We start from the raw sequence: 25,621 nt of genomic DNA, 5'->3' as shown, positions 1-25,621 counted from the left end.
CACACACATATACATGCATGCACACATACACACAAATTCATACACACATATGTACAGTGAGAACAAGCGGGGGTGAGGCAGGGGTAGGGATAAAGAAGGAAGACGGAAGTGTGGCCAAATTCTTGCTGAATCTAGATGACAGATTTATGGATAGTCACCGTACCATGCTCTTAGCTTTTCAAAAAATTTGCAAATTCTCTAAATAAAAAGAGGGGAACCAGAAAGGGCCTGTGGGCTGCCCTCCAGGCCAGGGAGTGTTTGGGGACCAGGATTGGTGGGAGAGGGGCAGGCCCTGAATGTGGTAAAGCACAAGGTGGGAGTGTAGCACAGAAGAGAACTTCTCATCAGAGGAATAACTTGGGTGGGCTGAGGGGGCGCCACAAGGAGGCCAGATCTATGTGGAAGGAGGACCAGCAGGTAACATGGTCACCTTGTGGCACCTGGCCCAGCAGCCTGAGACACAGGTGTGGGAAAGGTGGGTCAACAGGTCCCGTGGAGACCCTGTCAATGACGCACTGTGTTGGTGGGAAGCCAGCAGCCTGCTCTCCCAGGCCAGGACCCCTGCATACTGCTGCACCAGGCCTGCCCCTCCCCATCTCAAGGAGAAGCTACCAGGAGGTCCTGCAGGCTGGAGGCCAGCGGACATACCCTTTCCCCATCCCCATCTGTCCCTGCCCACCAAGGCCCAGCGCTCAGCCTCCCATGCTGGTCAGGTGCTGGGGAGAGGCAGGGCTGAAATGGAGCCGTACCACCTCCATGCACTGCTGCTCATGCTGGGGCCCTGAGGCCAGCCTGGGCAGCTGGAACCACCCAACCTTGTCTAGCCTGCAGCTCAGAGTGCGGCTGCAGGAGACACATCCATCCCCTGATGCTGGAGGCTCCTCCCCTACAGAGAAGTCTCGCCCTGCCCTGGCCCCTGTATTGACTATGTTTCCAGCTTCTGCAAACAATGCTTTAACATCTGCCTTGTATGTATATGCTGGACAGACTTGGTTCTGCACCCTGATGATGGGCCTGAATCACCTTGCCTTGGCCTTCTGCCTCCCTCATCAGCTCCTCACCTCTCAGGAAGAGTCCTCCTCCTGGGCAGGGGACACTTTTCAAACACAAACCAACCAATCCAATGCTCACACCGTCAAACACCTCCTCTATGGGGCTCTCACACTCTGGCCACTATGGACTTGCCCTAATCACTCCAGGGCCAGGTATCAGACAATGAGGGACAGCCCTTCTGCTCCAGGCCCTGAAGTTACTCAAACCACCCAATCCTAAACTGTCGCCCTGCCTTACCTGTTCTTTCCCACAGAAACCACAGTAAAGGCTCTTGCCCACCACTCCCTGCCCCATTCCTCTGCCTCGGGGCCAACCCCAGTGTTTTCCCATGTGGCCCCTGTGGTGTGGCATGTGCCCTTCTCTCCAGAACTGAGAGTAATAAACTAGCTTCTCAATGGCAATCATCTCCTGATCCATCAGTCTTCATGAACCTCAAAATTTTTATTAATACATGATATTTTAAAATAGTCCCAGCTGGGCACAGTGGCTCACGCCTGTAATCCCAACACTTTGGGAGGCCGCCAAGGCGGGTTGATCACCTGAGGTCAGGAGTTCAAGACCAGCCTGGCCAACATGGCGAAACCCTGTCTCTACCAAAAATACAAAAAATGAGCCGAGCATGGTGGCACACACCTGTAATACCAGCTACTTGGGAGGCTGAGGCAGGAGAATCGCTTGAACCTGGGAGGCGGAGGTTGCAGTGAGCCAAGATCACACCACTGTATTCCAGCCTGGGCAACAGAGTGAGACTCTGTCTCAAAAAAAAAAAATCCCTTTCATATTTTTCCATATAAAACACTGCTTTAAGTTTTAATGTTTTTTTCCCCCCAAGACAGCCCAGCCTGTACCCTACTTGGGTAGATTTTACAAGCTGGTAAAACAGCCCCCTTTAGAGGCTGAGCATCCATGCCAGAGAGATCCATGGGGCCACTCCACCATCTCCCACTGCATTCTCATGGCAGCTGCCACCGGAGCTCCCAGGACTCTGATAAGGTGGACCACCTTGGCCCCTTCCCAGCTCCATCTGTACCCCCAGAGGCCTTCTCACCTGCACATCTGTTAGCACGGGTACTCAATGTCAATGGCCTCCAGAGAAGGAGCCCAGGTTGACTGAAAGCCAGGAATGCCTATGAGCTGGGCCCTACTGGTGCAGGACAGGGCTGGGTCCACTGGGCTGTGGCTGTCACGACCCACTCTGCACACTGTACCACACCTCTCACCACACTGCATGAGGAGGGTGCTGTGGCCTTCTTGGTGGATGAGAAGGAAGGATGGATGAGATGTTTTGTGGATTTCTGGAAGGGTTGGCAGAGGTCAGGACTGTTGGCCCTGCTGAGAGTTTCCTGCTGGGGGTGCAAAAGACCCACCACTCTGAGTCCAGCTGGGACAGAGCCCCGGGCAGGCACAGAAGCAGGGGGAGGCCTAGGGCTGGTGGCAGAAGACCTGGACACTCACTCTCCATGTGTCCTTAGGCAAGTCCTGCCCTCCCTGGGCCTCAGTTTGCCACATAGATAGCAGAGTAGGACAGGCAGTGTATGGCCAGAGCAGGGAGCCAGGCTGACCTTAGACTAGCCTTTGGGTCTGATTCCTCCTCTTATGCAGGAATCTGAAGAGACATTGATTCCGTCAGGCCCTGAAGAAGTGCCCTTCTCTGAGAAACTCCCTCAACAGGTTTGTCAGGGGTCCCCAAGACCACCCCAAGCTTCTGTGACTCTCCAGAGGAACTCACAGGACTCAGTACACAGTCATACCCTTGGCTAAGACTTATAAGAAAAGGATACAGAGCAAAATCTGCAAAGGGGAAAGGTACATGAGGTGAAGTTGGAAGAAACCAGGCATGAGCTTCCAAGAGTTCTCTCCCAGCGGAAACAAGAGGGAGTCACTACTGGATTCCCTCAACAATTAGTTGTGATGACACATGTAGAATGCTGTCTATCAGGGAAGCTCATAGAGACTTGGTGCTCAGGGTTTTTATCAGGAGCTGGTGTCTGCCTAGCATACACCAAAATTCCAAACTCCCAGAAGAAAGGCAGGTGCTTAGCATGAGCCATGTTGTTGTACAAACAGTTTAGGTGCAGGAAAGACCCCTACCCTTTATAGGAAGTTATTATCAGTATAAGAAACTGTTTGCCAGCCAAGTTTCCAGATGCCTGTCAGAAGCCAGCCTCAGGTGCTGTATCAGCTTCTGCACTCCAGAGCTCATAGCAACTGTGGTTTGATTCCAACTGGAGGGAAGGTGAATAGACAGGAGCGGACAGAAACAGGGTGGTCAAGTATCCCAGTTGGCCTGGGACTTGAGGCGAGGAAGGGTAGGGGAGCTTCCCAGCACATGAGACTTTCTATGCTAAAACCAGCATGGCAAGTGGAGAAGTTTCAACATGTGTTTTGGAGGGGTCAAGTATTCAAACCACAACAGACGCTAACTACTTAGAGTTAGCACAGACCTCACAGGTTAAGGGCTCAGTCCCACAACACTGCCCTCACTTCAGGTGCCAGTCACAAGTAGTGGGTCCCAGACTATCCACACTTCTGTTTTACTTGGCTACAAAGCAAGGTTTCCCATGACCTGCTCTTCAGGTTTAGTAATTTGCTATAAGAGCTCACAGAAGTCAGAGAAACATTTTATCTACTGCCTTATTCCATCTGGGCTGCTGGAACAAAATACCATAGACTGAGTAATTTATAAACCCTAGAAATGTATTGCTCACAGTTCTGGAGATTGGGAAGTCCAAGGTCAAGACACCAGCAGCTTCAGTGTCTGGTAAGGGCTCTCTCCCTCATAGAAGGTAACTTCTTACTGTGTCCTCACATGGCAGAAGGAGAAAGGGACAAACATGCTCCCTCGGGCCTCTTTTATAAGGGCACTAATTCCATTCACGAGGGCTCCATCCTCATGACCTAATTACCTCCCAAAGGCCCCACCTCTTAATATCAACACTTTGCGGATTAGACTTGAACATACAAATTTTGGAGGGACACAATCAGATCATAACATCTATGTTTACCAGTTTATTACAAAGCATATTTTAAAGGATACAGATGAACATCTAGATTAAAAGGGTCTTAGGTGCCGGGCACGGTGGCTCACACCTGTAATCCCAGCACTTTGGGAGGCCGAGGTGGGCGGATCACGAGATGAGGAGATCAAGACCATCCTGGCTACCACAGCGAAACCCTGTCTCTACTAAAAATACAAAAAATTAGCCAGGCATGGTGGCGTGTGCCTATAGTCCCAGCTACTCGGGAGGCTGAGGCAGGAGAATGGCATGAACCCAGGAAGCGGAGCTTGCAGTGAGCAGAGATCGCGCCACTGCACTCCAGCCTGGGCGACAGAGCGAGACTCCATCACAAAAAAAAAAAAGTCTTAGGGCCAGGTTCCAAAGGAAACTGTTCCTCTAATCACAACACTTCTGGAAGAATCTCAAGCATCAGAGCTTCTGTTCCCATAGAGTTTGGGAGGTGACACCTTCCCAGCATGTGGATGCATTCACCAACTTGGAAGCTCTCTGAACCCCATTGTTTAATAAGTTTTTATGAAGTTTCATTACCTAGGTATAATTGATAAAATCATTGGCCATTAGTAATGACAATCAAAAGAAATGTTTTTATATGAGGAATATCAGCTTCCTCTAAATTATCAGGCCCAAAAAAAGGCATGAGAAAGAGACAGCAGTCACATCTCACTTCCTCCCTCTTGCTGAATAATCATCTCTTGAAGCTGCTTGCTATGTGGACTCTAGACTGACTGCCCCCCAAGTAGCTATAAATTAACCTAACAATACTGCATGCTGCACAACATAACTCATACCCTATCATTCAACAATGTATAGCCATCACTAATCGATGTTATTTCTGTAAACCAATGAGAATTCCTGACAAACAACTTTTTATCAGCCCCATGCCTAGTCCCCTTTTTTACCTTTAAAAACCTGCTTGTAACAAAGGCTTAATGAAGCTCATATCCCAGGTTACTTGCATGTGAGTCTTCTGGGCAGCTGTCTTCATTTTGGTTCAAATGTAAACTCTCCACTTTTGTTAATTTTGCCTCAGTTTCTTCTTTTAGATAAACTGTAATCAAATCAATCTCCAGCCTCTCTCCTGTGTCTGGAGGTTGAGAGGTGGGGCTAAAAGTTTCAGCCCTCTAATCACATGGTTGGTTTCTCTGATAACCAGCTCCCATCTTCCAAAAGCCACTTCATTAGTGGCATAAACTCAGGTATGGTTAAAAGGGGCTTATGATGAATAACAAAAGATGTCACTATCATTCAAGAAGTTACAAGTGTTTTACAAATGCCCACCAGTGATAGCCTGGATAAAGAAAATGTGGTACATATACACCATGGACTACTATGCAACCATAAAAAGGAACGAAATCATGTCCTTTGCAGGGACATGGATGGAGCTGAAAGCCATTATCCTTGGCAAACTAACACAGGAACAGAAAACCAAACACTGCATGTTCTCACTTATAGGTGGGAGCTGAACAATGAGAACACATGGACACAGGGAGGGGTACAACACACACTGGGGCCTGTCCATGGGGCGGGGGGACGGGAGAGCACCAGGATAAGTAGCCAATGCATGCAGGGCTTAATACCTAGGTGATGAGTTGATAGGTGCAGCAAACCACCACGGCACACGTTTACCTATGTAACAAACCTGCACGTCCTGCACATGTATCCTGGAACTTTAAATTAAATTAAAATACACATACACAAATGAAAAACATCACGATAGCAATTAGCTGGGGTGGAGGGATAAGAAAGAAGAGGAAACTCTCAGAAAATTGCAACAATATTGGTAATATTCTATTTCTTAAGTGGAGTAATGGGTTCACGGGTTTCTTTTCATAATTCTGCTTTGTAACTTGAGCATATTTAAATTTATATATACACTATATATATTATGTATATGTAGCAAACATTTTATAAACACAAATGATATTATCTTTATAAAATGCCTTAATGAAAACCTAAAAAAAAAAGTTACAAGAGTTTTAGAAGCTCTATGCAGAGACCACATATATATTTCTTAAGTCACAGGTGGCTTTTAGTATACTCAGTGTTGTGCAACCATCCCTATTATCCAATTCCAGGACACTTTTACAGTCTCAAAAAGAAACCTCAAACCCATCAGAAGTCACTCCCTATTCTCCCCACCTCAACATCACATAGGTGACTCTATCAATTCACCTACTCTGGACATTGCAAATATAAATGGAACTATACAATATGTGGCCTCATGTGTCTAACTTCTTTCCCTTAGCATGTTTTCAAGGTTCTTTCCTCAACAAAACTCCATTAGTTTGTCTAAAGCTTTTCTTTTAACAGATCTATAAATCTGTTGTAATACTGTCTTTTGACAGACAACTTGTGAAGGATTTGGAGTAGAATTTGTGATAAATACATAGAATCTTAATTAACTGTTAACAGAAAAATCAAACTCTGTAAATTTCTTAAAGAGGTTTATTCAGAGCCAATGAGTGACCACAGCCCCAGGAAAATACAAACCCAAAAAGCCTTAAGTGTTCCCGAGGCAGTCAGATTATAGTTTGGTTTTATACATTTCAGGGAGCCAGGGGTTACAGGCAAAGACATAAATCAATGTGTGGAAGGTATACACTGGTTTGGCTCCAAAAGACAGGATGTCTTGATGTGGGGGGTTTACAAGTTATATGTGGACTCAAATACATAGATATATACACGATATATGATTGATTGATAGATAGATAGATAAATCTCTTGGTAGGGATAGATAGGGTCTCCCTATGTTGCCCAGGCTAGTCTTGAACTCTTGGCCTCAAGCGATCCTCCCACCTCAACCAGCTTGACCAAGAGATTTTTTAATTTGCAATTGGTTAAAAGAGTGAGGCTCTGTGTAAAACTTGGAGTCAGCAGAAAAGAATGTTTAAGATAGTATGCCAGAATCAGCCACAATACACTGAGTCAAAAAAGACCTCTTCAGCAAGATTGATGGTCTGCAAGCTTGACTTAACCCTTGCCTTGCACGGCCTTAGGTCTTGTTTATAATTTGGTATCTTACCACCTACCACAAAGTCTGTTAGTCTTATAATCTCTACTTTAACATTAATGTTGGTCAGTTGTCTAAATGCCAAAAGGGAGGGACTATAACAAGGGGTGTTCAACCTCCCTTTCCAGAATGGCTGGGAACTCAGTTTTTAAGGTTTCTCTGGGGTCTCCTTGGCTAAGAGGAGGTCCGTTCAGTGCTTGGGGGGCTTACAATTTTATTTTTAGTTTACAAACACAAACAAAAGTAATTATTTATTTGTATGGTTTTTGTTTTGTTTTTTGCGACAGTCTTGCTCTGTCAACCAAGCTGGAGTGCAGTGGCAAGATCGCTGCTCACTGCAACCTCCACCTCCCGGATTCAAGCGATTCTCATGCCTCAGCCTCCCTAGTAGCTGGGACTACAGGTGCGCCCTACCACGCCCGGCTAATTTTTTTGTATTTTTAGTATAGACGGGGTTTCGCCATGTTGGCCAGGCTGGTCTCGAACTCCTGAACTCAAGAGATCCGCCCACTGACGCCTGGGATTACAGGTGTGAGCCACCGTGCGTAGCCAAAGTAATTATTAACTCCACAGAAAATAAAAGGCTGTGCAGGAAGTAAAAATTAATCAAGTCCATATATAGACCTCAGATACATTTCGTTTGGGCTATCCTGCACTTTATTTTGTAATTAAACACCACTATTTAAAAATCAGGAAAACTGCACACAAAAATCCAGCTGCAAGTGGGCGCTCTGGAGTTCCCCAGTCTCCACTCACTCGTCCTCCCAGCCCCCACAGGCCTCAACGTCGCCTATCCAACTCCACCAACCCAGTCTTTCACCGCCCTAGGAACTCTCCTACGCCTACGCAAGCCGGGAGGAATGGGGTGACAGCACCGACAACAAAGGGTCGTCTCCCGCACTCCGTATGAGGATGGGGTACTGGTCGGGGGGCAACCGAAGCCTTTCTTCCTAGGTTCTTTATCTTTTCTAAGTTTCCCATAACCTATCGCTCCGCTTGAGCCCTCAGCAAAGATGTCACCCGCCGAAAGGTGTGGCCGGAAGCCGGAGGCGTGGCTTCCGGACGTGCGGGGCGAGGCTCGTCTCGTTTCCGCCGGCGCTCCGAGTGACGTGGGGAAGCGCGCCGCGCACCTCATGGTTCCGGGGACAGTTAGGGCGGCGGATGGAGGTCAGCGGTGGTGCTCGCTGCGTAGGTCTTGTGGCACGGGGAGAAGGGGCGGCTGATCGTGGGTTTCGAGTGCACAACACAGGCGTGGCTGGGAAGGTCCTGGGATGCGGTGAAACTGGGGAGCAGGCTGGGACGCGGTGGGATGCGGTGGGCCTGGCCGTCTGCTCGTTCCGTGCTGGCTTGCCAGTGCGCACGCTTCCCCTCTAGCCCGCGCGGCCAGGCCTGGAAGACGCCGCCCCTGTTGACCGTCCATGACCCCAGCGAGCCAGTTTTCGTGACTTAGTGCAAGTTGTTTTCTCTCTGCATTTTAGAACTAAAGTTTTGGATTGCTGTTTGCCTAAACCCAAGTCTGGCTCCTGGGCTTCCGTTTACTCGGCTAAACTGCTCTTAGGGCTCTTAAAAAATTGGAAAGGCGGCCGGGCGCGGTGGCTCACTCCGGTAATCCCAGCACTTTGGGAGGCCGAGGCGGGTGGATCACTTGAGGTCATGGTGAAACCCTGTCTCTACCAAAAATACAAAAATTAGCCAGGTGTGGTGGCGCGGGCCTGTAGTCCCAGCTATTTGGGAGGCTGAGGCAGGAGAATCGCTTGAATCCGGGAGGCTGAGGTTGTAGTGAGTCGAGATCGCAGCATTGCACTCCAGTCTGGGCGACAGAGCGAGACTCCGTCTCAAAAAAATAAGTCGGAAAGATTTCTCCACTGTGCTTAGGCTCAGGAAGTGGTAGATGTTGCGTTTGGGCAAATACTCCGACTCTCTGATCTTTTTTTTTTTTTCTTTAAGTGGAGTTAGGCTAAGCTTTTTACAGCTGCTTTAAGCCCCTCATATAAGAAGAAAATGTGCTGGCCATACACCAAGTTCCAGGAAGTGGAGAAAGATCAAACGTACATTCTGCTTTGGCAGAAATGAGGCCTAGGTGAACGTTTTAGCTTGCCCTTGTCGCATGTCTTCCCTGAATCATGTAATCACCGTAGGGAGCTAGACTAGCTGATAGAATTTTTTTTCTTTTTTTTTTTTTTGTGACAGAGTCTCGCTCTGCCACCCAGGCTGGAGTGCAGTGGCGCGATCTCGGCTTACTTCAAGCTCTGCTTCACCCGCCCTAGTAGCTGGGACTACAGGTGCCCGCCACCAAGCCCGGCTAATTTTTTTGTATTTTTAGTAGAGACGGTGTTTCACTGTGTTAGCCAGGATGGTCTCGATCTCCTGACCTCGTGATCTGCCTGCCTCAGCCTCCCAAAGTACTGGGATTACAGGCGTGAGCCACCGCGCCTGGCTGATAGAATTGTTAAAAGCAACATCAAGGCGATATGTAACACATTGCTGGAGATGGCAACATTGAGTTTGGCCTTGGAAGGATGAGATGTATTTTAAAGGGTCTTATAGGGGGAGGAGGAGACCCGGATAACAAGCCCTGTAAGGTGAAGTGGAAGTGCAAGGCCTGTTTAAAATGGGGCCTTGTGTTGCTTTGAGGCAGAAAAGGCTAAGACTGAGAAAATCATTCTGGGCCATGTTATGAAGTGCTTCTTATTATTGGTTCAGAATTTTTGCTGTTAGAAATTTGGTGGGGGGTGGGGGGTTAGTAGGCTAGTGATGTAATCTACCTTGGTTTCGAGAGGCTCACACCTATGTCTACAGTGTTAAAATATCCACAGAGGCTTTGGGAATGTGAATTTTTTTTTTTTTTTGAGACGGAGTCTCTCACGCAGGCTGGAGTCCAGTGGTGCAATCTCAGCTCACTGCAACCTCCGCCTCTCAGGTTCAAGCAATTCTCGTGCCTTAGCCTCCAAAGTAGCTGGGATTACAGGCATGCACCATGATGCCCAGCTAATTTTTGTATTTTTAGTAGAGATGGGGTTTCACCATGTTGGCCAGGCTGGTCTCAAACTCCTGACTTCAAGTGATCCACCCGCCTAGGCCTCCCAAAGTGCTGGGATTACAGGCATGAGCCACCACGCCTGGCCAAGCCCGTAATTTTTAATCCTGGTTACCCTTGAAATAAAAAAATTTTTAGAAATTAATGCTGTCTAGGTCATGTCTGCAGAGATGCCATCATTTAGGAGGCCTTGGGCAGGACCTGGGAATCTGAATTATTGAACCACATCCTAGGTGATTTCAAATTACAAGCAGGATGAAAACCCTCCCACCCAGGCTGTAATGTTCCTGAGTTTTGATATTTGATGGCATTCTGTACTGAAACAAAAATCCTGTGAGACTTTTGCTTTAGAAAATACTATCACATACCTATGGATTGTCAAGAAACACTTAGTCTGATTTTACAGATAGGGTGGCTTTGACTATTTCATTTCTCAAGTTTGTGAGTCAGGAACTGCCCCTGTAATAGCCCCTTCTCTCTCCTTTTTCTCTTCAGGGTTTGGAATCACTTGCTAGGAGTCTTGTCTCTCTGCCACCCAGGACATCATGGCAGCTCACCTGGTAAAGCGATGCACGTGCCTCCTGAGAGAAGCTGCTCGTCAGGCCCCTGCCATGGCTCCAGTTGGCCGACTGAGACTTGCCTGGGTAGCCCATAAGACTCTGACTTCCTCAGCCACCTCACCCATTTCCCACCTCCCAGGTTCCTTGATGGAGCCGGTGGAGAAGGAACGAGCATTTACTCCCTACGTAGAGAAGCAGGTGGACCACCTCATCAAGAAGGCCACAAGGCCAGAGGAGCTCCTGGAGCTACTTGGTGGCAGTCACGACTTGGACAGCAATCAAGCAGCAATGGTACTTATCCGGCTCTCTCACTTGCTGTCTGAGAAGCCAGAAGATAAAGGCTTGCTCATACAGGATGCCCACTTTCATCAACTTCTCTGTCTGCTCAACAGTCAGGTGGGTGCCGGAGTGTTGTCTGAGAGCATAGACAAGAGGAAAACAGCCAGAAATGCTGGGGTCTACAGCAGCCAGTGCTTACCAAGCATAGACAGGGGCCCTGCATCTCTTGTGATATTTTTTACTTTTTTATAAATTTCAAAGTGCTTTATCGTGCTTTCTCTTTGTTTATCCTTACAAGAGCCCTGTTAGGTAAATATTGCTGTGCTCGTCTTACAGACAGCCAAGACGCATAGTGATAGAAGCATGGGAAGTGAGCTTGGTTCTTCTCAGTTCTTTGGGTGCTTTCCCCCTCACCATATAGTCTTGACTTGTATTGCTCTCTGCCAGTGTCTGGCTGATGGCAAGGCACTGTTTTTGAAGCCAAAGGAGATGCAGCATGACTGATGGAAGGTCCTTGAAACTTGAGACAGACGTGGGCATGATCTAGCCATGTTCAGACCCTCCAAGGATGACCATGGAGAGAAGCAACAAGACCCATTTGTGTGGCACTGAGCAGGGCAGAACTCAGACTGCAGAAGCCAGTTCCTGCTCACTGTGAGGGACTCCCTTCTTAGAGAGTCTTCCCCTGGGCTCCACGTACAAAAAAAGCAGTACAGACTCCTGCTGTGGCTGAACTGGCCCTAAATCCCTGGTCTGCTTTGGAAGGGAAGTGCTGGGGCACTGAAACCATGTTTCCAGTTGTCAGGTGTAATGAAGAGAAAGGCACTGTCCAAGGAAGGAGTTGCACTAACTGAGTGCTTTTCAAACTGCAGGTTATAAAATCAGTGTAGTGGGATGTGGCCAGCTGATTCTTAATGAGGTAGAGTAGTATAAAAAATACCAGAATTCATCACATATAGTAAGGGGATTCACTAATGTCTCATGGAACTTCTGTTCAAGTATGTATATATATGCATGTGTTGTGTGGACTGGGGTTACAGTACATGATTATTTCTTGCTGGGGATATAATTCATAAAATGAACTTAGTTAGGCCCCCTGTTTATTTGGCTACAATTCTAATTGCTGTTTATTGACTCTTTTTACTCACATGTGATTTAAGAAAGTCTTATGATGCAAGACTGAACATTGTAACAAAATTATAAGGCAAGTATCTGTAATGTAATAACAGCTTTCTTTTCAAAGATTTTCCTGCTGTCCATGAAACCGGAAGGTAGACACCCAGATCTTCTGTAAGATTAGAATTTACTCCAGTACTTTCTCCCTCCTCCCCAGCCCTTCAGACAGCAGCTTCTCTCTTCGCAGCTCACTTCCTTGAAGGTGTGGTTTCTGCTTCTCATTCATAAGCAAAGAGACTGAACCTGAGGGTTCAGTGTTGAGAGACTTGGCCCAGGAAAGGACAGAGCCATACTTGTTTTACCATCTGCTCTCTTCTGCGAGGCTGGATTCAGGGCCAAAGGGCTCTAGAGCCACCCATGTTGACACTGTGGGCCCTGTGGACACAGTACCTGAATAGCAGTTACCCTCTTCAGAAACAAAGCAGGCACTAGCAGAGAGGACGGGCTGTGGTGCAGGTTCTGGACCCAGAACTATGTAGAAATAAGTTCACCTTTGTTTACCTGTACAGTGGGACTGATGGTTCTCATAGGATGTTGGTGTCTCATAGGGGTACGCACACAGAAGGATGCCTGGCATTTAGTAAGAGCCTGTTCAGAGGTGCTGCTGGTAGCAGCAGCAGCTTGGTCATCCCCAGGAGGCCTCTGCATTTGGGAGTGGGCAGGGCTTAGTGATACCGGGGGTCTTTTTACCCATATGTCAAAGGCTTTCCTGCAAACCTTTGTGCCTGGGGTGCTGCTCCCTTTGCAGGCAGTTGAGGGTCTGGCATGCTTGGGTGCCACGTCCCTGGAGGGTAAAGGTGGTGGTTCACTGCCTAACGCTCTGCAGGGACTCCTGCTTATTGCAGCAGTTGCATTCCTAAGAAACTGTCACGTTGCCAGAAACTGCGAGGTTGGTTTGTTAGAGAACAGTTTAGGGGTTGGAGCTTCTCTGACTCAAAAACAAATTATTTTCCTGGAGAAAAGCCAGTGTTTTTTGTTTTGTTGTTTGAGACAGAGTCTCACTCTGTCACCCAGGCTGGTGTGCAGTGGCACAATCTCAGCTCACTGCAGCCTCCACCTTCCAGGTTCAAGTGATCTTCCCACCTCAGCCTCCCAAGTAGCTGGGACTACAGGCACGTGCCACCACACCTGGCTAATTTTTGTAATTTTAATAGGCACAGGGTTTCGCCACGTTCACCAGGCTAGTCTCGAACTCCTGACCTCAGGTGATCTGCCCGGCATACCTAAAACTTTTAATGTCATTGCAAGTAAAAGTCACAAATGATAACAAAACTGATCTTAGCAAGCCTAAGTGCCACCTTCTCTGCCATCAGGTGACATCCATGAGGCTCAACTTTTTCTCTGACCTCTTGTATTGACTTGACAGCTTTACTTGCAGCTGAAGTCTACGTGCCCACTACCCAGAGCTGTAGCCAGGACCATGTAAAAGGGTGTGGTCTCTCTTTAATCAACTACATTAGGTCAAAACTTCATTGGGGAAACTTGGAGAATTTCCCTTGCCACTCTAGAGTTCTTGCTTGCAAGCAATTGCAAATGACCTCAGCCACCTTGAGCAGAAATGTGCTATTTATTGTAGCCTAGAGGATCAGGCTCAGAGGTGTACCCTTGGATCTGACCTGTGCCTGAGGGGTGCTCTGGCTCTGCAGGTGCTTGGCAGCCATGTCAAATTCAGTGCCTGCCCTGTCTATGGTAGGCACTGGCCCAGAAGACTGCCACAGAAACAGTGACTCACGGGCCCTGTTCCTGTGTCCCAGGCTCAAGGATAAATTTGGTTACAGACACCAAGCATCTAGGCCTTGAGGCTGAGCAAGGCTGTGAGGAGCAGCCAGGCACTGGGGCTCTGTTACAACGGAGTGGGGAACTGATAGTCTTCTCTGAAGAGTTGTAGTAAATGCTCATGAAACAAGGTTCAGAGAGGTAGCCTCCAGCTCACACACAGGACTGACAGTGCCACATCATTTCTTCTGTGTCCTTTCCCTGCCTAGATAGCCTCGGTCTGGCATGGTACCCTCTCGAAGCTTCTGGGAAGCCTGTATGCTCTGGGCATCCCCAAGGCCTCCAAGGAGCTGCAGTCGGTGGAGCAGGAGGTCCGCTGGCGCATGCGGAAGCTCAAGTACAAGCACCTGGCCTTCCTGGCAGAGTCCTGTGCCACCCTCTCACAGGAGCAGCACTCGCAGGAGCTGCTGGCTGAGCTGCTCATGCACCTGGAAAGGCGTTGGACAGAAATTGAAGATTCCCACACATTAGTGACCGTCATGATGAAGGTGGGACACCTCTCGGAGCCACTAATGAACCGCCTGGAAGACAAGGTACTGGGCCTGAAAGCAGGTGGCACCCAGCCTGCCTCCCCTGGGCTTTGGGCTTGTTCTTTGGGTGACAGTGGTCTGCAGAGGGTTGCATTGTGTGCACTGGGATCAGAGTCCCGGGAGCTTCTGTCTGGAGCCTCAGGCATCACATGGGGCAGGACCAGAGGGCTCGGAGCTGCAACAGGTGGTTGCCCCGTGGCTGCATTCATCAAGCACCACTTGCTCCTCCCAACACAGGCGCTTCCCTGATTGCACCTTTATCTTTCCCCCAAACCCCATCACAGCACGATCTTGAGAGGGGGGCATGGCAGGCAGCTCCTGAAGTAACACAGGTACTGCCCAGGCCTGGCTTCTGGCTAGAACTCTCCTGGAGATGTGCTAACCCCTATCGGCTGTAGCCCTGCAGTCAAGTCAAATTCAGTGCCCGTTTCTGTCATAGCGGGGGCTGGCCCAGATGGCTGCCACAGCAAGCTCCACAGCTCATGGGCCCTGGGTCACCTACCCTGGGACCTGGGGATAAGTTTGGCTGTGGACAGTGCTCCATGTCCAGGGGTTCCCTGGGGTGGACGAGGAGGCAGGCCCTGCACAGTGGTCCTGTGTTTAGTCAGCTCAGGCCCAGTCTGACAGGGGCTGTCACAGGGGCTGCACTGGATGGGACCATGGGACCCCTGCCCCCAGCTCATCTCTGCCACCCCAGGCCATTGAGCTGACCTCTGCGCGGCTGTGGTTGACAGTGCCTGGAGTTGGTGGAGCACTTTGGCCCCAGTGAGCTGCGGAAGGTGCTGGTGATGCTGGCAGCTCAGAGCCGGCGGTCCGTGCCCTTGCTGCGGGCCATCTCCTACCACCTGGTGCAGAAGCCCTTCTCTCTGACGAAAGATGTGCTCTTGGACGTGGCCTATGCCTATGGTGAGCCCTTTGGACAGAACGGTGGAGAGAGGGGAGCGCTGGCCCTGCAGATGCCTGCAGCCGTGTCAAATTCAGTACCTGTCCTATGCATGGTAGGCACTGGCCCAGAAGGCTGCCACAGAAACACTGTGACTCATGGGCCCTGTTCCTGTGTCCCAGGCTCAGGGATAAATTTGGTTACAGACATCAAGCATCTAGACCTCGAAGCTGAGGTGGGGTGGAGCTGCTGGGTGATTGCTGACTCTCTCTCCAGCTAAACCCTGTGATCTGCTCTGTCCTGAAGGCAAACTCAGCTTTCACCAGACCCAGGTGTCCCAGCGCCTGGCCACCGACCTGCTATCCCTCATGCCCAGCCTGACTTCTGGTGAGGTGGCCCACTGTGCCAAGTCCTTCGCCTTACTCAAGTGGCTCAGCCTGCCCCTGTTTGAGGCCTTTGCCCAGGTGAGCCAGGGCCTGGCCCCAACTCAGAGAAGCTGGCTTCCTGGCCATCTGCTGGGAACCATTGCCTCAGTCGGGAAAGTAAAGCCAGTCTGAAAATGCTCACTTGTGGGGGCAAATACATATTTCTTGCATTTTGGCTTATTTTGAAAGGGCTGCTATTCATTTCTCAAAAAAGTGTTTGAGAACTGTTTCCTCTGTTCTTTCACTGACCATTATAAGTGCTTCCATCCATTTTGGGGTAGCTGTAGCAGGTAGCAGCATGGCTGGTGAGGCTGAGAATCCACTCAGAACTGTCTACTGAATCACTGATCCCCCTCGCAAAGTGGAACTGTACAGAAAGATGACACCTGCAGTTACGTTTATGTGTGACTGGTCTAAACTAAGTTTACTGGTTGGAGAATATTTCTAAATCCCTTATCAGAAAGAAGCAGCTTGTAGGTGTCCCCAGCCTCTGGGTAGTTGCTGCCAGGCGAAGGAGTGTCTGGGCCTGTGTAAGTCCTTCTCTGTGCCCGGCACAGCTCGTGGGCCCTGGATGGAGGGTCCTGCCGTTGCCCCTGGCCATGCAGGCTCTCCTCAGACTCAGAGCCGGGCAGGAGGACAGCGTGCTGGGCAGAGAGCTTATTCTGTCCCTCTGCTATTTCTGACCCACCCAGCACGTCCTGAACAGAGCGCAGGACATCACCCTGCCCCACCTGTGCAGCGTACTTCTGGCTTTTGCGCGTCTGAACTTCCATCCAGACCAAGAGGATCAGTTCTTCAGCCTGGTAGGGCCTCTGGGCTCCCACTGCTCGACCTTTATCCTCCCCTTCAGCTAATGGCTCATGAACCGTCCTCCCAAGATCAGCTCGGGCTAGGCGGAGGGGGAGGGGCCACTATGTGTGGCGTGGGAGGGCAGGGGGAGCTGGTTGGAGCCAGGCGTCCTAGGGATTACTGAGAACACATGAAATCCTGCTGTCTGGTTGACTGCCCTGCCAGGCAGCGCTGGGGGGTCCTGCCTCTGGTGCTCCTTTTAATACCCTGTTGATGCTCAGAAGCTCCAGTGGGCCTTCGTGCTATGTGCGCCAGCTCAGGGCGGGAGGGGGAGCCTTCTTTATGAAGACCTTAGGACAGCCACAGATGCCAGCAGGCCAGGTGTGACCCCAGGCTCCCTGGGATTCCATCAGGGGTTTGTCTGGCACAGTCCTGAGAACAATTAGCCAGGGGCTGGGGAGTGCTGCTTCACCTCTTGGATGCTCTCATCTCTCAGAGGACCAGAGATTCCTCCTCCCTTGTCCCAGGTGCTCACTTGGAGACACTATGGGAGAAGGGATCTTGTTCCCTGCCAGTAGGTTGGTTGTAGTAAACCTAATCAAATGCCAGCATTCAGCAGCACTCTTCTGCTGTTCAGAGTGGTCTTGGGGCATGAGGAAGATTCCTGGTACCTTCAAGCCCAGGATTGCTCCAGGCCTCACCAAGGGCCAGGGTTCTGCCTATTGTTACCTAGTAGCCTCCTCTGGCCTCATCCCAACCAGGCCAAGACCACATCATGGATTGTGTCTCACCCATGGCTATTTGCAGCCCCTAAGGAGAGCCTGCTTTCTCCACCACACCCTATCCTTGCCCAGGTACATGAGAAGCTGGGGTCAGAGCTGCCAGGCCTGGAGCCAGCCCTGCAGGTGGACCTGGTGTGGGCCCTGTGTGTGCTGCAGCAGGCACGGGAAGCAGAGCTGCAAGCCGTCCTCCACCCTGAATTTCACATCCAATTTCTAGGTGAGCCCCCTGCCCCTAGTACTACTGGAACTGGGAAACTGCCTGGTCTTGTCTGCCTAGTGCCAGGTGAGAATTTGGGGCAGATGGAGGCCAGGGCTCTCCCTCCCCCTCGCTCTCCATCCTCTCCCTGTAGGTGGCCAGCAGACCGTAACTCTGCTGCCTCCTGACCCAGAAAACTGGGCTGAGACTGGGTGTAGGGGTGCACTGCCCTCTCATCCAGGGTCTCCCCATCTCTGCCGTAGGCCCACCTCCCTCTTCTTTCTCCTTGTCTCCTAGGGGGCAAGTCTCAGAAGGATCAGAACACCTTCCAGAAGCTGCTCCACATCAACGCCACTGCCCTGCTGGAGTACCCCGAGTACTCAGGTCCCCTTCTGCCTGCCTCGGCTGTGGCCCCTGGGCCCTCAGCCCTTGACAGGAAGGTGACCCCCCTGCAAAAGGAGCTGCAGGAGACGCTGAAGGGGCTGCTGGGGAGCGCCGACAAGGGCAGCCTCGAGGTGGCCACGCAGTATGGCTGGGTGCTGGGTGAGGGCTCCCCCTGGTTGGCACAGGGCCTGGCATTGCCTGAGTCTAACGGGACTCTTCTAACCCACCCCGTCTGCAGCAAGTACTGACCTAGGGAGCTGCAGGGTGTCAGCCTGGGCTCCCCACAGTGTCATCTTTGTTCATCTTTCCTGTGGGGGGGTTTCTGAGGGATGTCCCCCAACATGTTCTCATCCCACACCCCTTCCCCAGATGCTGAGGTGCTGCTGGACAGTGACGGCGAGTTTCTGCCCGTAAGGGACTTTGTGGCACCTCACCTTGCCCAGCCAACTGGGAGCCAGTCACCACCTCCAGGGTCTAAGAGGTAGGTGGCCAGGGACCTGTTGGCCATGGGGGCACCATGGCTGTTGGACTGCATATTCTTTGCTTTCCATCTTTCCCCTCCGAGGGGCTGGGAGAGTGGAAGCATGTCAGCCACCCCTTCTTCCTTCCAGGCTAGCGTTCTTGCGGTGGGAGTTCCCCAACTTCAACAGCCGAAGCAAGGACTTGCTGGGTCGCTTTGTTCTGGCCCGGCGACACATACTGGCTGCAGGCTTCCTGATAGTGGACGTGAGTACCTCTTGGGCAGGTGGTCACTGCACAGGGAGACTCCCCAACCCACGCTAGAGAGGGGATCAGGTGGAACTGAGCCAGCAGGTATAGACACATGCCCTGCCCGTGGCCCCGGGCCTCTCCCAGGAGCCCAGGGAGGGAGTTTACTGTGGATCCTAGCTGCTCCAGCCTCCCCTCTAACCTTCCCAGCATCTCACCCCATGGGTGAACCCAAAAAGGCAACCAAGCCTGCTTATTCAGCTTAAGAGGTGGGCAGGGTAGGGCCCATTCACAGATGAGCAGCTCGAAGCCCAAGAGGCTGCACAGCTGTTGGGGCTCTGAGTGCAGCTGCTCTTCCCCCTTGGTCAGCTCCTGTTGTCAGGAAAAGTAGGACCAGTGGAACTGGCAGGAGCAGAAAGATGCAGGTCTTGGGCCTGACTCTGGTTTCACACCTGGGAGACCTTGGTTAAGATCAAAGGGGGTCACCTTCCCTGGGAAGGGCCAGTGAATGAACATGTGGCTTCATGAGCCACACAAGGGTTCTGTTTGCTTCTTTGGGTTGTTGTGAGTTTTTTAACTGTTTAAAATTCAGAAGCCCTTCTTGGGCCTCCGAGTAGTTTGCAGACCCCTCCAGCACTGACAGTGCTAGCACCTCTCCCCGCCCGCACTGCCTGCAGTTCATGGGCTCTGCCTTGAAGACTTGGAGGCCAAGGGGCAAGTGTGCAGAGCTGTTGGTCACCAGAGGTGTTGGGTGAGGGGTCAACGTGAGGACAGCAGGCAAGCAGGCAGAGCCACTGGCTGGAAGGGATCTCCTTGCCCATGTGACCTGTCTCCCCTGCCTCCTTCTAGGTCCCATTCTATGAGTGGCTGGAACTCAAGTCTGAATGGCAGAAAGGCGCCTACCTCAAGGACAAGATGCGCAAAGCAGTGGCTGAGGAGCTGGCCAAGTGACTTGTGCCAGCAGCACGGACTGCATGCCTCTCCGCCGGAGGTCTAGCTGTGGGCGGGCAAGAAGGGTCACCCTTGAGGACAAACCTCTGTGCAGGACCTTGGCCAGAGTGGGGAGGGTGGCCAGCCGCTCTGAGGGACAGAACGTCCTCTTGTGTATAATAAACCTTTAATTTTGGTGTTGGACCCCTGGGGCCTTCCCAGGCTTGGTCACCCTCTGCACTGTCAGCACTTGTCTGTCTGCTTTGTTGAGCAGGGCGTGGTTCTCGAGTCCGCCCTGTGCACTCCCCCGCCACGCCCAGCCCAAGAGGGCTGCTTTAGGGACAGACCTGGGTTATTACCTGCCTGTCTCTCCCAGCTTCTTCCCTCCATGAGTGCTTATTCACATATGCCGGCCTCTTGCATAGGGGTCTGTATCAGCCCCAGCAGACAGGTGGAGTCCTAGAATTCTGAACCTCCAGGGCAGAGGAGCTTCCCAGGGAAGCTGATTGGAGATTCAGTGCATGGCTGGGGGTTCTGATGGAGCTGTGGCTACTGAACCACAGCCATCCTGGGAGGCTTTCTCCCATCAGTTGTCTCACACTTAGCTGAGTGAAAGGCACCCTGACAGCATGTGGTGACAGGTGATGTGAGGGCTGGGTGAGCACTTGGGAGGCGCTGGCTCTGGGAGAGGAGAAGATCCCACTTGGCTGACACCACGGCACCAAGAGCCAAACTCCATCGTTGTCTTCACCACCCTGACCAGAGCCTTGTGCTGTCATCTAGGAACTGGCTGCCCAAACAGGACCCTGGCGGCCTCCCTGCTGCTGCGGGGATTACCAGGTGCTGGGAGGCAACAAGCTTTCTACCTTCCAGCCTCTCCTTAGAGACACCTATTGGCAGAACCTGACTAAACAGCAGTCAGGGAACTGGGTTGCCTCCAGCCATGCAGAACAGAGAGTAGGACAGTGGGGTGGAGCTGAGAGTGGAGAGGCCCACAGCCCTCAGCACTCTAGGCTCCCCACCCTAGGCTGCTTCCCCAAAAAGAACAAGTCTAGTCACTGCTCTTCTGATGCTTGGCCACTCACCCAAGCATTGGGGTAGTTTGTGCTGGCTTCACTGGGCACCATCAGGCACAGGTGACCATGGTCCTTGTTTGCACAGGTTTTAGGGTTACCACAGGAGTGGTCCCTCACACAGTGGGAGGGGAAAGAGCTGCCGGAGATGATTTCTGAAGCGAGGAAGAGCATCCCAAAGTGAAGAGACAGCCAGGAGAAATGCCCAGGACGTGGCAGCAACTTAGTTCTTAGAGTGGGGTGCACAGAGTCTGCAGGGGTGAGACCGAGGAGCTGAAGGAGCCAGTTCAGGAGGGCCTGATGTATATCTAACCAAGGAAATAAAAGCTCATCGTCAAGGCCCCTTTTATTTTGAGATAATCACAGGTTCCTGTGCAGTTGTAAGAAATAATCCGTGATTCGCTCCATGGCAGAGTAGGGTGCAAGGTCACACCCCAATACTGACGTGAGCACAAGTCAAGCAGAGAGCATTTCCATCTCCTAAGGGCCCTTACACTGCCCTTTATACTCACCTCCTCCTTATCCTTCACAACCAACAACCACAAGTCTTTGGTCATTCTAAGAATGTCACAAAGGGAATCACAGGATGTGACTTACGGAATTGTATTTCTTGATTTGGCATAGTTCTCTGAAAATTTGAATTCTTAAATTGCATGTATCAGTAGTTTCTTTTTATTGCTGTTGCATCTGTGTTGTGCTTTATTCCGTGATGTGGCTGTGACAACCATTTGCTCCCTTAACCCTGGGGAGACATCCTGGTGGTTTCTGGGTTTTGGCTATTACTGATAAAGTAGCCAGAAAATCTGTGTCTAGGTTTTTCTCTAAGTTTTCATTTCTCTGGGATAAAGATTCCCAGGAGTGTAACTGCCAGGTCAGAAGGAATGTATGTGTTTCTCTAAAAAATTACCATCTTTTTTTCATCTCTTTCTGATAAGTTGTTGATAAATAGACATTTATTTCCCATCTCTTTGGTGAAATGTCTTCTCATGCCTTTTGCCCGTGTTGTACTTGCATTGGCTTTTTTATCAGTCTTGAGAGGACTTTGTAAGACTTAACATTGAGATATTTTTGTTTGTTTGTGCCTCTAGATGTCAGTTTATCCAGAACCATTTGTTGAAAGGCCATCCTCTCCCATTGACTCGACTTTTGCATTTTTGTAAAGTCAGTTGGGCATATTTGTGTGGGTCTGTTTCTACATTTTCTGTACTGTACTGTTAATCTATGTTATCTATCTGCCAATATCACGTTCTTGATTACTGTAGCTGTAAAGCAGGCCGCCTTATTGGGTGGAGTGATGGGTTCTCCTACTATATTTTTAGGAATTGTTTTAGCTATTCTAGTTCCTTTGCCAGTCCATGTAAATTTTTGAAAAATCTCGTCTGTGTAAAAACAAAACAAAAGTCTTACTGAGGGTTTGATAGGAATTACATTAAACCTATAGATCAGTTTGGGGAGACATGACATCTTTACTGTGTGGAATCTTCCAATTGAAATAATAGCCATCTGTATCCAAGGGTTTAACCAACCCCAGATTGCAAAAGCAAAAAATAATACCAGAATACAAATTTAAATAACAACACAGCTTTTATACTGTGTTAGGTATTTTAAGTAACCCAGAGATGGTTTAAAGTTTACAGGAGGATGTGTAGATTATATAGACATACTATGCCATTTTCTATTAGGAACTGGAGCATGTGTGGATACCAAGGGATGACTGGATGTTTATTTAGGCCTTTACTTTTATCAGTGTTTCATAGTTTGGGTTTTTTGTTTGTTTGTTTGTTTTGTTTTGTTTTGTTTTGAGATGGAGTTTGTTCCTGTTGCCCAGGCTGGAGTGCAATAGCGCAGTCTCGGCTCACTGCAACCTCCACCTCCTGGGTTCAAGTGATTCTCATGCCTCAGCCTCCTGAGTAGCTGGGATTTCAGGCGCCTGCCACCATACCTGGCTAATTTTTGTATTTTTAGTAGAGATGGGGTTTCACCATATTGGCCAGGGTGGTCTCAAACTCCTGATCTCGGGTGATCTACCCACCTCAGCCTCCCCAAGTGCTGGGATTACAGGTGTGAGCCACCGCACCCAGCCTGTAGTTTTTGTTTTATATTACCTAAGTCAGCCAGGTGTGGTGGGATCACGCCTGTAATCCCAGCACTTAGGGAGGCTGGGGCGGGTGAATCACCTGAGGCCAGGAGTTCAAGACCAACCTGGCCAACATTGTGAAACCCTGTCTCTACTAAAAATATAAAAATTAGTCGGGCATGATGACAGGCACCTGTAATCCCAGCTACTCAGGAGGCTGAGGCAGGAGAATCACTTGAACCCGGGAGGTGGAGGCTGCAGTGAGTTAAGATTGCGCCACTGCACTCCAGCCTGGGTGACAGAGCAAGACTCTGTCTCAAAAAAAATATATGTGTGTGTGTGTGTGTGTGTGTGTGTATGTACATGTGTATATAAGTATATATATGTGTATATATGTATATATACATGTATATACACACACACCCCTAAGTCATGATTTTGGAGCAATTGTAAGTGGTGTAGTGCTTAATTTTGGCAGTCACACATTGATTGTTAGCATATAGAAATGGGATTGATTTTTATGTGATCTTGCTAAACTTTATGCATTTTTTAAATTCCTTTGGATTTCCTATGTAGATATTTATGTCTTGAAAACAGGAATATATTTATCCTTTCAAATCAATATGCTTTTTATTTTGTCATTTATGACCACTTCATTAAAATATAATTCACATGCCATACACTTCACCCATTTAAAATGTATAATTAGGCCAGGTGTGGTGGCTCACGCCTGTAATCCCAGCAGTTTGGGAGGCCAAGGCCCCCAGATCTTGAGCCCAGGAGTTCAAGACCACCCTGGGCAACAGGCAAAACCCTATCTCTATTTTTTAAAATACAAGAATTAGCCGCAGTGGCACGCACCTGTCGTCCCAGCAACCCAGGAGGCTGAGGTAGGAGGATCACTTAAGCCTGGGAAGTCAAGCCTGCAGTGAACCATGATAGCACCACTGCAGTCCAGCCTGGGCGACAGAATGAGACCCATCTCGAAAACAAAAATGTATAATTCAGTGGTTTTTAGTCTCTTTGCAGATACATGCAACCATCACCACAATTTGAACATTTTCTAAGCCTCATATACTGATGTGATATTTTGGTGTTTTGTGACTGGCTTCATTTACTTAGCATATTGTTTTCATGTTTCATTCATGTCGCATGTATGAGTATTCATTCCTTTATTTGGCTGAATAATATTCCATTATAGTTTGTGCCACATTTTGTTTATCCATTCATCCATTGATGGACATGTGGATTGTTTCCACCTTCTGGATAATATGAACTGATACAGTTTGGATATTTTGTCCCCTCCAAATCTCATGAAATAGGATCACCAGTGTTGGAGAATGGGGCCTGTTAGGAAGTGTTTGGATCATAGGAACATCTGTCATAAATGGCTTGGTGCCATCCTTGTAATGAGTGAGTTCTTGCTCTATATTAGTTCACTTGAAAGCTGGTTGTTTAAAAGAGACTGGGAACTCCTGCCCTATCTCTTCTGCCCTCTCTCGTCACGTGACATGCCTGCTCCTTGTTCACCTTCTGTCATGAGTAAAAGCTCCCTAAGGCCTTCCCAGGAGCCAAGCAGATGTCGGTACCATGCTTGTACAGCCTGCAGAACTGTGAGCCAAATAAACTTCTTTATAAATTACCATCTCAGATATTCTTCCATAGCAATGCAAAATGGACTAATACATGAATAATGCTGCTATAAATATTCCTGTACAAGTTTGAGTATAAATGTATGTTTTCATTTTTCTCTTGGTTATATACCTAGGAGTGGAATTGCTGGGTCTATGGTAACTATGTTTAGTCGTTGAAGGAACTGCTAGACTGTTTTACATTCCCACCAGCAGTGTGTAAGGTTTCAGATCTCTCTACATCCTCAATGACACTTGTAATTTGAGTTTTATTTTAGCCATGTGAGTGGGTATAAAGTGATTTCTCATTGTGGTTTTTGTTATTTCCCTAATAACTAATGATTTTCAGCATTTTTCATTTACTGATTTGGCCATTTGCATGTCTTTTGGAAGAATATCTTTTTTAAGATTCAGGGAGTGGCCGGGCACGGGGGCTCACACCTGTAATCCCAGCACTTTGGGAGGCCAAGGTGGGCGGGTCATGAGGTCAGGAGACGGAGACCATCCTGGCCAACACAGTGAAACACCATCTCTACTAAAAATACAAAAAAATTGGTCGGGCGTGGTGGCGGGTGCCCGTAGTCCCAACTGCTTGGGAGGCTGAGGCAGGAGAATGGCATGAACCTGGGAGGTGGAGCTTGCAGTGAGCTGAGATCATGCCACTGCACTCCAGCCTGGGCAACAGAACCAGACTGTCTCAAAAAAAAAAATAGATTTAGGGAGTACACTAGGTGCAGGTTTGTTACATGGGTATACTGTATCATGCTGAGGTTTGGGCTTCTAATGAACCTATTACCCACGTAATGAACATAGTACCCAGTGGTAGTTTTTCAACCCTTGTCTCCCACCCTCCCCACATTTGGAGTCTCCAGTGTCTGTTATTTCCATCTTTATGTCCATGTGTACCCATCCATTGTTTAGCTCTCATTTATAAGTGAGAACATGCGATATTTGATTTTCAGTTTCTCAGTTATTTCACAAGATAATGGCCTCTAGCTCCATTCATCTTGCTGCAAAGGTGTGTGTGTATGTGTGTGCACTGGGTAATTTATAAGAAAAGAGGTTTAATTGGCATGGGGTTCTGCAAGCTGTACACGAAGCATAGTGGCATCTGTTTCTGGGGAGGCCTCAGGAGGCTCCCAATCGTGGTAGAAGGCAAAGGGGGAACAGGCATGTCACATGGTGAAGCAGGAGCAAGAGAGAGACAGAGTGTGTAGAGTGGGGAGATGCCACACACTTTTAAGTGACCAAATCTTGGTCGGGCGCGGTGGCTTATGCCTGTAATCCCAGCACTTTGGGAGG

The 25,621-nt window shown here is 49.4% G+C and overlaps 1 protein-coding gene and 3 non-coding genes across 13 annotated transcripts; all 4 read left to right on the top strand.

The window, feature by feature from the left end:
- The first annotated feature begins 7,863 nt into the window (after positions 1-7,863).
- On the top strand, positions 7,864-19,784 carry TBRG4 (transforming growth factor beta regulator 4). Of its 10 annotated transcripts, none has more exons than XM_019030859.4 (11): positions 7,864-8,250; positions 10,616-11,076; positions 14,121-14,444; positions 15,176-15,347; positions 15,631-15,788; positions 16,442-16,552; positions 17,393-17,537; positions 17,814-18,059; positions 18,270-18,381; positions 18,512-18,626; positions 19,458-19,784. In XM_019030859.4, exons 2-11 carry the CDS (start codon positions 10,666-10,668, stop codon positions 19,557-19,559), a joined length of 1,896 nt encoding a protein of 631 aa, XP_018886404.1. In that variant the 5' UTR covers positions 7,864-8,250; positions 10,616-10,665; the 3' UTR covers positions 19,560-19,784. The 10 variants fall into 10 exon arrangements, 9 of the variants coding, with proteins under 9 accessions (XP_018886404.1, XP_055203781.1, XP_018886403.1 ...); XM_055347806.2 differs by having other exon boundaries at positions 8,140-8,250; positions 15,601-15,788; XM_019030858.3 differs by having other exon boundaries at positions 8,155-8,271.
- Positions 13,788-13,919, top strand: LOC115935476 (small nucleolar RNA SNORA5). Its single transcript, XR_004071101.1, has one exon. It is a non-coding gene; the product is annotated as a small nucleolar RNA SNORA5 (small nucleolar RNA).
- LOC115935477 (small nucleolar RNA SNORA5) lies at positions 14,843-14,979 on the top strand. Its single transcript, XR_004071102.1, has one exon. It is a non-coding gene; the product is annotated as a small nucleolar RNA SNORA5 (small nucleolar RNA).
- On the top strand, positions 15,403-15,536 carry LOC115935475 (small nucleolar RNA SNORA5). Its single transcript, XR_004071100.1, has one exon. It is a non-coding gene; the product is annotated as a small nucleolar RNA SNORA5 (small nucleolar RNA).
- Positions 19,785-25,621: the final 5,837 nt, after the last annotated feature.

This window comes from Gorilla gorilla, chromosome 6 (assembly GCF_029281585.2).
Source record: "Gorilla gorilla gorilla isolate KB3781 chromosome 6, NHGRI_mGorGor1-v2.1_pri, whole genome shotgun sequence".
Lineage (NCBI taxonomy): Eukaryota > Metazoa > Chordata > Mammalia > Primates > Hominidae > Gorilla > Gorilla gorilla.
The sequence above is the reverse complement of the archived record's forward strand: the minus strand, read 5'-3'. Positions and strand labels throughout refer to the sequence as shown.